This window comes from Nicotiana attenuata, chromosome 7 (assembly GCF_001879085.1).
Source record: "Nicotiana attenuata strain UT chromosome 7, NIATTr2, whole genome shotgun sequence".
In the NCBI taxonomy this organism is placed as follows: Eukaryota; Viridiplantae; Streptophyta; class Magnoliopsida; order Solanales; family Solanaceae; genus Nicotiana; species Nicotiana attenuata.
Window position 1 is genome coordinate 84,957,813 of NC_031995.1, and position 11,883 is coordinate 84,969,695.

At 38.2% G+C, this 11,883-nt stretch overlaps 1 protein-coding gene across 1 annotated transcript; it reads right to left on the reverse strand.

Moving 5' to 3' along the window:
* Positions 3,027–6,729, reverse strand: LOC109229399. Its single transcript, XM_019394822.1, has 2 exons — positions 6,336–6,729; positions 3,027–3,698 (listed from the first exon to the last, which is right to left on the reverse strand). The coding sequence occupies exons 1-2, from the start codon at positions 6,699–6,701 to the stop codon at positions 3,177–3,179; spliced, it is 888 nt and encodes a 295-aa protein (XP_019250367.1). The 5' UTR covers positions 6,702–6,729; the 3' UTR covers positions 3,027–3,176.

Genomic DNA, 11,883 nt, shown 5'->3' on the forward strand with positions numbered 1-11,883 from the left:
GAGGCTTTCAGGCCTCGAGTGTATTGTGAGGAGGCTTTCAGGCCTCGAGTGTGCTGTGAGAAGGCTTTCAGGCCTCATGTTGATATCTACAGTCTTTCAGGCCTTATGATGATATAGCGCTTGGGTTGTAGGAGCTCCTCCGGAGTCTTCACACCCACAGTGAGCGCGGGTACCCATTTAGAATTGGACAGTGGTAGCAATGACACTGTCATACGTGTTTTGGTCAGGTAACAATGGCTGACCAGTCAGGTAACAATGGCTGACCAGTCAGGTAACAATGGCTGACCAATGGTAACAATGGCACTGAAACACGCGTTGGGTCAGGTAACAATAGCTGACCGGTCAGGTAACAATGACTGACTAGTAACAAAATTCATGCGCGAGGGACGAACTTTTATGTGTTCATCTTGCATACTTATTTGCATTTTTACCTGCTATGCTGTGGTATTTGGGCCCGAGGGGCGGATTTTCTGTGCTAATCAGCACTAACTATTTTGAACAGCTCTCGTAATTATTGAAAGGACCAATTTCTAAAGAGATTTGAACTGAGCCGAAACATTTTTAAGAAGTTCTCTGATTTCACTATTTTCTCGGAAATTGTACCCAGCTTCTGTACAGCTCGTTGGTTGCTTTACGTGATTTCTCGCTGCTCAGTTATTATTTACTTCTATTACTCACTGAGTTGGAAGTACTCACTTTACTCCCTGCACTTCGCGTGCAATTGCAAGTATCGTTCACCCGGTAGCGGGTTATTAGCGGATTGAAGGTATTCTTATTGTAGCTGAGCAAGGTGACCGCCAGCGTTCGCGGCACCGGATGTTGTCTTTTGTTTTCCAGAAATTTCACTTGTATATATTTATTGGCCTGTAGTTGTGTTAAGGTTTTTTCCTAGATGCTCGTGACTTGTGACACCCCGGTCGGGTTGTGTAGGGTTGCAAATACTGGTTATTATTGTCGTTAAGCTGTATTTATCTATTCATTTATGTTTAATAATTGTTAAAGAGACGATTTGGGGTAGTTGGCTGGCCTTGTCTTCACGAGAGCCGCCATCACTACCGGGTTGGAAATTGGGTCGTGACAGAGGGTTTTCCAAAGTGTTGTTATTTGGAATTGGTGTTGAAGGTGCAACAGGTAACTGGCTGGCAAAGGCCTCAAGAGCTTTATTGACCTGTTGAGCGATTAGCTTTTGCAAAGCTTCATTAATAGCGGCATCGTTATCAAATTAAGCATTTGCATTTGAATAAGATCCATCAGGAGTGCCATCTCGAGACCGCCGAGGGGAACTTTGTGGAGGGGTGCGGTCATCTTGTGAATTCCCCTGGAGTTGAGGGTTTCCTTGGTTTATTTGGTTTCCTTGGTTTCCTTGGGTGTTGTCATTAACGTTTGACATGGTTGTTGATGCAACAAAAAAAGGTTAGGTTAAGAAAGAATAGATTATCACTTTTTCGGTAACGGAACCAATTTGTTTAACCAAAAAATGGAATTTCGGTCAAAGCTTTATTTTTAGAAGAACTCGGGTTACTGATAATCAAAAATGAATAAAAGAAATTGACTTTGATAACAATAAAATAGATAGCAGAAAATAAAGTAAATCAGTGTATTCCGTTGATATTTCGTGTCCTTACAAATGATCGATTCTCTCCCTTTTATAGCTATACGTTTTACCTTTGTCATAACAAGGCCATCATAGACAATTAAAGGCATTAAATGCTATGTTACATAATCATTGTAATTTAATACAGATTCTCTAACGTTTTTAGTATTTAATGCTTATTAAATAATGTATCTGTACTCTCTTGTGCTGTCAGATTTATTCTCCTTGATTTTTGGATTTAAATAGGTACGAGCGTTTGAGTCTTTTGAATAACTGCTCGTGCCTCTACTTGTGCCTCTGCTCGTATCTGTTGCAATTCGTGTCATTCTTTTACCCGCCTTCGTGTCATGGCACGTCATCTTTCAATCACTTCAATATGTAAACTCAATTTTTTCCAATACAATTACTCTATTAGTTTATTTTTTACCCTATTCACTAATTACTTTAAACTAACATGAAACGGAAAATGATAAAACAATGAATCAAGCATAAATTATTGTTAACTCTGGCAAAGTTATGTAGGTCAAGTAAAATATTGTGCTAATTACATCGAGATAAGCCTAGAGCTTGATAGAGCTATTGAATGCTTTTTTAAGGGTTCTAACAAGTATTCAGAATATGATCATTATAACTTAAATATAAATTCTTCAATGAATTGAAAGAGAAAAAGGAAAACATCATAAAATAAAATAAAAAACTGTTCATGTTTATTCTGTAGATACCCTTTACCCTGTATTCAATCCTTTGTGCAATATTCAGTCTCATCTTTAGCTATGCAAATAGAAGATACTAACACTCTGTTTGGATCATTCAGTCTCATCTTTAGCTATGCAAATAGAAGATACTAACACTCTATTTGTATCGTATCGTATCATTTTATGAATACAATATTTGAATAGATTGTATTGTATGTTATTGTTAAATAATATTTTACTGTTTGGGTTGACTGTATCGTAATGTACTGTAACTGATAAGTTTACTAAATACCCTCAATTGTTTAAATATTAAAATTATCAAAAATTATGCATACAAATAATTATAAAAAACAAAACAGAAGAAGGCAAAAGAACCTTAAGAAAGCAGAACAGAGGAGCGAGACAGAAGAAGGCAAAACAAAGGAGCATAGCTAATTAGAATCGAGTTAAAAGCAAATTAGGAGATATAAAACAGAAGGCGTTAAAACACCTTTAACGTTGGCGGCAGAAATTCTGTAAAAAAAAAAAAAAATAGGTTATAGGTTTGAAATTTAGAGTTAAAATAGAAAAAAAGGTAAAGGGTAAAATAGAATTGTGGAGTAATAAGTTAGGGCATAATTGGAAAGGAAAATAGGAAACAATCCCACCACACCAAATCGGTTGTTTAAAAAAATGAGACTTTTCATTGTTCCGAAACAATGGATTTAACAATACAATACAACCAATTTTAATGAAACAATCAAAACAAACATTGTTTTGGGATAACAATACAATACGATACATCGGGAAACAACCATCCAAACAAGTTGTAAAGCAAGAGAAACAAAGAATCTCCTAAGCGCCGGAGTAACTCAAATTAAGCTGCCCATATACTATAGCAACTTAGTTCATGAAGCCGAGAATGGGGAAATGGCAATCAACAACCTTAACAATAGGGGCGTATCGCTTTTTGCTTCTGGTTTACTTAAGTTACCCTTTTCCACAGGTATTTTTGATGTTCCAACTGATGATTGAGCTGAACTTTCAAACGCACCAGTGCTAATAGACTCACTTACTTGATCAAGTTCATCCCAGCCTCCGCATCTAGATACCTCGGGCTCATCCTTATTAGCTGAGACGCCATTTGTGGACGCCCATGTTTGATAGCCGGGCTTTCTCTTTCGTGTCCTGGGGCTTCCTCCTCTTCTCCCAAAGTTTGTCTTGTTTGAGGCGGAAGCACGCTGTCTCTTCTTAGTTCTACTCTTGCGCCTTGGTTTGTTTTGCGTCGCATCCAGCATCTTTTGGATTGCAAAGGAAAATGTGGATTGCCCAAGGGGAATGGCTAATGCCATGAGGAAAGCTTTAGGACCTCCTGTTATCAGCAATGCTATTAGAATTGGTGGAAGCGCCCAACCATAGGACCAGAAAACCTGCACTGCCAAAGAATGCTAACTTGTAAGTTATTTGACAAAAACATATCTGCCCAAGTTCAATTTTCTGTCGGAGAAAATTTTAGCAAGAGTAATTATTGTCAAATGGGGTTCGTCTAATGACTCTTGAACATGTGGCTCTCATTCTTTCTGTTGAGCACCAATGTTTTTAGAATGCGGAAACGAAGACTAGCCTTAGCAAAGAATTTGACGTCCGTATGGGATTGAAAATGTAAGAGGTGAGCTTCTGCACCGCTTTATGATGATGCCCAGTAAATGGCATGACAAGTAAATACGTACTATTTAAAATCCAACATGCTTGAGAGAATAATCAAGCAATACATTTCCCAGATCTCTTCTTTCTTCTCTTTTCATAGTGTTTATCCGAACTACCGCTGATGGAAGCAGCAAGATATGCAAAAGAAAAGCAGATGTGATCTGTTTGTGCGCTTGGGAAATTTCCTTGATTCCACGGGGCTTTAGGTAAAGATTATTCACGCGTTCATATATTAGCAAACCATTTTGCAGTTGATTTTTATTCAGAAAACATCAGATTTGGCAGTTGAACAAAGTGAAAAGGTACAACTAATCAAACAAGAACATTGGAAGAAAGAAACAAGAAAAACTTTCTGAAGTCAAAGAGCCTTTCTAGTCTGAAGCCTTAACCCAGGTATTAGAACTGTGGTTAGATTAACGCATAAGATATCCATTAAGAAAGGATTTCACGAAGCATAATTAGATTCACAGCAGATATTACTTCAATGCTGAAGGATGAACTAGTATCACACTTTGACCCTGGTTCAGAGCTAAACTAATTAAAGCTAGGTCTTGAGTCTTGATAATTCTCTTTTGTCCTCAAATTTCATTCTCAACCTATTCCTCTTGACACGCATTATCATGAGCCTAGCAGTTTTAGCAAAGAACTCTGATGTACACTGAGAGTTTTAACACATAAGCGGTGAGCTTCCGTGATTTTTATTCAGAGTTTTAGGTAAAGATTATTCAGGCGTTCATATATCAGCGAACCATTTTACAGTTGATTTTTATTCAGAAAACATCAGATTTGGCAGTTGAACAATGTGACAAGGTTCAACTAATCAAACAAGAACACTGGAACAAAGAAACAAGAAAAAGCTTTCTGATGCAAGAAGAATATTATCAGAATCAAAGAGCCTTTCAAGTCTGAAGCGTCAACCCTGGTATTAGTACTGTGGTTAGATTAGTGCATAAGATATCCATTAAGGAAGGATCTCAAGAAGCATAATTAGATGTGCAGCGGATATTTTTTCAATGCTGAAGACCGAACTAGGAGGTCACAGGTTCGAGCCGCGGAAACAACCTCTAGCAGAAATGTAGGGTAAGGCTGCATACAATAAACCCTTGTGGTCCGTACCCCGAGCATAGCGGAAGCTTAGTGCAACGGGCTGTCCTTTTTTTTGAAGGACGAACTAGTATCACAGTTTGACCCTGGTTCAGAGCTAAATTAAATAAAGCTAGGTCTTGAGTCTTGATAATTCTCTTTTGTCCTCAAATTTCATTCTCAACCTATTCCTCTTGACAAGCATTATCATGACCACCTATGCAAAAGACTGGTTGTAGAGATCCTAACAGTTTTAGCAAAGAATTCTGATATACATAGAGAGTTTTAACACATAAGCGGTGAGCTTCCGCACCATTGTGTTTGCGATCAGTGTATTCCATGAGAAGTGACATCGTATTCTACTCCTTTCAAGATATTTTATGTGATATAATCTTCTTAGGCACACAAGGAAGAGATAACATGACCTACATTGTGTTTATTGTGGGAATTTATTTTCAAAGGATTCAACTATTGCAGTTGAAATATGTGTAGCATATGCAAATGGTCTAAGTCTGTCAAGCAGGGGCGGATGTAGAGTTTGGCCTCCGGGTTCATCTGAACCAAGTACTTTCGAAGCGGAGCATAAATATATGTGTAAAAGTTCATTAAAATTGCAACAACTGGTAGGTCTGAACCCATAACTTTAAAAATACAATTGGTTCAATGCTAAAAATCTTACAAGTTGAACCCATAGAATCTAAATCATAGATCCGCCTCTGCTGACAAGGATTTTCAACGTTTAATAATGAATCTTGGAATGTTGTCAATTCTTATATAGCTTCTTCAAATATTGTGGAGAAGATAGAAAATTATTTGGAATAATCTAGCTATCAGCTCAAGATTGTCTTCCTAGTAACCACAACCCTTCTCACTAATTTAACATTATGTACTTCAACAATTTTTAACTCAAGAACACAACTTATGCATTTCAACTAAATTAAAAGCCAAGTTTATGCCTCTAAAAACAAAAATCAATCAGCATTATCCAAGGCATCATTTTACACTAGCATCTGAATTCATTTATACAAAAAACAGTCATTCATAATGTAGCTGATTAGCTCAACCAACAGTATTCTTCTTTGTTCTTCAATTCAAATTAAAGCACCAAAAAGTGCCAAAACTCCATATCCATCCCAAAAAGATCCAAACTTAAAGCAGAAAATCCAAAATTCAAGTGCCCGAAATGCATAAAGGAGGAAAAAAAAAGGAACAAACTTTACAGCAAAGAAATGAAATTGTAGCTGAAGAATAAAAGGGAGAAGCAGTAAAAATGGTACCTTAAAAATCCAAATACTATCAATATATTCCTCCAAAACTTGAGCTCCTTGGTCCAAGATTTCATCCCTATCAAACTCCTCCTCTTCCTCATTTTCAAAATCTCCAAATTTAATAAAATTCTGGTTCTTGATAGACTCAACATTTGGGTCCCACTTGCTAGACCTGCATAGATGAAGAGGCTGCGAAAGAATATGAACAGACAGTGAATTTGCAGCAGTGAGTTGTTGGGGTTTTTGAGGGAAGAAAAGAAGGAGAGAATGGTTGTTGGGGTTTGAGAGTTGAGAGGGTAGTAGGTGAAGAAGAAGAAGACCACTACTCTTCATTGATGCTAGTCCATTCCGTTGGCTAACATTACTCACTGACATTATCCTCAAATATACAGTATAGTATTTCAAGAATAAATCTGTTTTCAGTTAGAAAAAATAACTAAAAAAAGAAAACAAGTTTTAGAATTTACGTGGAGAATAAAACTTTTTCAAAAGTTAGTTTCACTTTTCCTTTCACAATTTTTTCCTTTAAATGTGTGATGAGCTCCATTCATCATTAAATGTTACTATACACAACATTAAAATAATAATAAAGGGTGGTCGTTTAGTTGGGAAATAAGTTATCCCAAAATTAATTATTTCGGGATTAGTTATCTTAAGATTGTTATTCCACCCTTCCATAGAGTTAAAAATAACAATACAATCCCAGAACTTTTAATCACGAGATTATTTATATCGCGATTTTATTCCGACCAAACATATATGGGATAAACTCATCTCAAGTTTAATCTCGGGATCAGTTATCACCTCTCGCACTAAACAACCTAACGGAATAACTTTGTCAATGGGAATTGACCTTTTAAACACAAGAAGTCAATTTATAACAAAAACTACGCCACACAACAAGTCAATCTACCTTTAGAAAAATTCTAAGGAGTAATTAGTAGTCTCAAAAGCATGTACATGATGAAATAGAAGAATATTTTGGTTAGTTTATGAATTTCAGTAGAACACCGGAAAAAGTTTCTCTCTCTACTCTCTCTGCTCTCTCAAATGTCAAATGTCTCAACAGCAAATGCTTGATTCAATCCCTTCGAAACCCCTGATATCAAGGACAAATTATTAGCAAGTGAACATGAAACTTTTATCAGTATTAACTCCATGGCCAACCTCTGCTACCACGAAGTCTTTTTCGGGGAATGGAACATATAATACAACTCATCATGTCCAACTATCGAAGGAGGATATGCAGAGGATTTATTATCCTTGGAGATTTTTTGTAATCATTAAACTCCAAAGAAAACGTATCCTGCACCACTACTTGAAGAAGAAAATACAGGAGCTTTAAAAAATCGCAGAAAAATTTTCCTCTTATTGATTTAGGGGCAGATTATTTCATTATAAAGTTTACAAAAGAGGAAAATATGATCAACGCACTGCAAAATGATCCATGGTTCATATTTGGACATTTTCTTTCAGTTCAACGTTGGGAGCCAAACTTTGTAGCTACAGAGACGAAGCATTTATTTACAGTTGTTTGGGTTCGCCTTCCCCAATTGCCAACTGAATTCTATGATGGTATAGTCTTGCAAAAAATTGGGAATACAATTGGGAGACCGTTGAAGATTAATGGGTGTACTTCAGCAACACTAAGAGGACGGTATGCAAGATTGTGAGTGGAATTACCTCTTAATGAACCTGTTAAGTCTTTGATATTTATAGGGTCTGATAAACAAAGCATATTATATGAAGGAGATCACTTTTTATGTAAGTCCTGCAGCAGATTAGGCCACTTAGCAGGACAATGCTCTTATGTTTTAATAGCTAATCCTAAACGTGCTTCTGGCCAACTAGTAGCCATATCTAAAGATTCTAATGGGCAAGAGCAAGAATGGTGTTAGGACCGAAAATAATCAGGTTTCATCGGAAGCTAGTAAGTTGTTAGATGTCGGCTAGAGATGAAATGAAGAAGGGAATTAGGGAAATTAAATAAAGCCCTCTCGTGAGAAGCACATGCCAGAGTGGACGGCTGAGATACTTCAATAAAATACAGGGCCTAGATTTGTTATTAGCTCTCTAATGGACTTAGGCCAGCTGAAGGAGTTTATAACCGAAACTAGGCCTAAAGAATGGGGCAGTTATGATCTGGTAAATTCTGTTATTTCTCCCTTCATTTCTCTCTCTCTCTCTCTAACCTTCTCATTCTCTTCTCCTTCTCTCTAACAATCGCCATTGATTTACAGGTGATAGCTTGGAATTCAATGGAGATTAGAAGCCTTTTTGGATTAAGCTTTTGTTCTTAGAGTGAATTTACATTCTCAATCATTGGTTCACTTGTAATATTTGACAATTCAATAAAAATCACCATTTTAGTCCCAAATTTGTATTTCAATTCATTAGTATATTACAATTGGTATCAGAGCTCTTTCCTGGCCAGTACAACATGACAGGAGCAGAAACAAGATCTAAAGCTACAGACGAGTCTCTACAGAAATTAGAGACGCAATTCCAACAGTATATGACTACAAATGATGAAAAATTAGANACATTTTATATGCTTATTACTCACTGAGTTGGTAGTACTCACCCCCTACTCCCTGCACCTTGTGTGCAGATTCAGGTACTTCGGGAGCTTAGTTGAGCTAGCCGCTGGTTTCCAGAGTTCCAGGAGTGGTCGAGGTAGCTGCTATGACGTCCGCAGGACCCGACTCCTCCCTTATCCCTTTATTATTTCCGTACTTTAGAACATACTTATTTTGAGGATTCTTGACTCTGTATTAGTTAGAGGCTCTAGACTCATGACCCCAGGTCTTTGGGAGTTACAGTTTATGTCAGTATTTCGTATTGTTTTAATTGAGTATTTCAACTATGAGTATTAATATTTGATTTTAAGTATCTGATTAATTGGTTTTGAGCTCTGTGCTCGGGTTGGGAGAGTAAATGGTCGGGCTTGCCTAGCATTAGTGTTGGGCGCCATCACGATCGGGTTTGGGGTCGTGACAAGTTGGTATCAGAGCCTAGGTTACTAGGCCTCATGAGTCATGAGCCGGTTTAGTAGAGTCTCGTGGAACGATACGGGGACGCCTGTATTTCTCCACGAGAGGCTGCAGAACCTTTAGGAAAACTTCACTTTCTTGGAATTCTTCTCGTGCGTACTTGATTCAGCTTGAGATATACCTCTTGAAATTCCTTCCACACGTCAGTATGCGCACATGAGCGCTTAGTAGTATATGCGCCTTGATGGCTTATGCTTCCCCGATCGAGGGGGGGGGGCGAGATGTAATCTCCGTGAGTTGATGTTGGGCCAGTCTGGAGGACATGAGGCCGGACCTTTGCTTATGGCTTGAGCACCAAGGTGCTGATTTTGTGAGCTGGAGTTATGAACTTATATGTTCAGTATTGTCCCAAATTGTGGGAATGGCTGCTGGATAGCTACGTAATGAGTATGTTGGTACTGTGTAGTGTGTATGACAGTGGAAGGTATACAAAAACATTAACTAAAGGTAAAGCTAATGGGTAATTGGCTTATGAGGGGAAACCATTTGTTATACTAGTTAGAAGTCTGGGAGCTAAGATCACTTCTGTAAATGTATTGTGACGAAATCTATGTCGAGGAGCACACCTTGAAGGTCAAAAACATTAAGGATAGAATATGTTCTTAATCGGTTGAATATTCCAATAATGGAGGATCGAAAGGTATCTTCTATGTGTTATGATTCGAATAGGTGCAACCCACGCCCATGTGTCAATTTTGATAATATAATACATGTAGTATTGAGATTTATGTTGATATACATTTTGATGCTTGTCAAGTTTTGGCCGTGTTGCTAGGATGGTTTGGTGATTCTCTGGCAGGTGGATAGGCCCAATTACAAGGGAAACTCTGCCGAAATTTTTTTTAAAAAAAAGAAATTGGGACTTAGTGAAAATTGGTCGCCTGGAGGGTAGGCTTAACTGTTATGTGAGTGAATGCAAGAAAATGCAGAAGAGTTAAAATTCCAAATGATTTGAGTTTCCACAAGCTTATGAAAGAGCGGGTTCAATCTCACTATGGTATTACGACAGCAATGGAGCATATGCGTTATGAGTATAGTGTGTTGTGATATATGGCTTCGAGCCAAGTTGGGGAGCTTGCTATTGGTTAGCGGATTGGTGGTTATGTACTATGTTAGTTCTGATTTGATGCATGCTGGTGAATCAGCTCTGGTCGTGGAGATTGGGCCGGGAATGGCACGAGTGAAGGGAAAATTTTGACAAAGATGTCATGAGCTCGGATGAGCAGGAAAGAAGTTTCGATTGTTAAGGTAAATTGGTATTATCTTCAGCGTCACCTAAATCGGTGTTTTGTAAAAAGGGCTTTGCGTCCTGGCTAATGATTCTTGATCGCTCTTCAGCGTTAGTGCGACCGGTGGTTTGGAGGTACGCCCCAAATATTGTTGCGGTAGGTTGTGGGAGTGTGTCCCGCTGGAAGATTATATAAGTGTGACATGTAGTCACTTGACTGATTAAAGATGTAAACCAAGTATCAAGGTTGTGATGGTGTCGTTAAATTGAGGAATTCATGCCTGGAGGGCACTTGGCATATTGGGTTGTGAACTGGGAAGGATTACCCCGATTGTGATGGTTGTTCTTGTGTGTTATGTGAAAAAGGGAGTTATTATGGACCCTTGAAAGGTTGTCAAACTGGTTCATTGTGAGCATAATCGGCTTGAAGTCGGTGGATAGACTTAATGTGAATAATGGATCTATATCAGGCCAGATGTGTGCATTTTTGTAACGCGGTCCTCATGGAGGAGTAGTTAGGTTGATGCTTCATTGCCAGATATCTCGCGTAGTGTTGCATTACGCCGTGTGATTTGTGAAATGACTCGAGAAATTGCTTATGTGTTGAGAATCCGCGTAGGAATAATGTTACTTGAGCAACTTGGCTCTTGAAATTCAGACTGTATATCGCACCTCAGTTGTGCTTGAGTTTTGTAGTTTATAACGCTAAACATCCCTCAGGGATGATATTATGCACTTAGCATGCTCATGACCGATATTCGGTATTTTGTTATAATGAGCAGATTTGGCTCGACGTGTATCTCCTTATGCGAGATCTATGTGTGGATCGGGTGGCACGCCGCCATGGGTATGTTATCCGGATCGAGTTGCACGCCGCAACAGTGTGAAATCGAGTATAGTTTTCTATACGCTATCTTTGTATGCCTTGCTACCTGTTTTCCAAGGAAAGTCTGTATTAGTGTGTAGGATTTGGTAATTCCTTCCAGAGCTCGTTTTCTTTTGTATTGCGTTCGAATTGGTAGCCTATTGGCACATTGGGGCATCATATACGACTTATAATTATGTCTGGAGTGGCTTATTGCCCGAACAGTTCGTACTGGGTAAGACGAGATCATTGAATTTGAGATCAGTGCAATCTGAGTATGTGAAGTAAAATTAAAGAGCTAAGACCATTGTTCGGCTCAGAATAAGGTGATAGTTCTTGCCAAGAGTATAGAACTAATGAATTGTTGTTTCGGTAGTAGTTATGAATGTGTACAGGTCTCATCCGTCGTGT

Bases quoted from the DNA above. Each gene is read 5' to 3' on its own strand.
- LOC109229399 (XM_019394822.1), bottom strand. From the start codon at position 6,701: ATGTCAGTGAGTAATGTTAGCCAACGGAATGGACTAGCATCAATGAAG. The intron at 3,699-6,335 runs GTACCATTTTTA...TTGGCAGTGCAG, and splicing joins ATAGTATTTGGATTTTTAAG to GTTTTCTGGTCCTATGGTTG.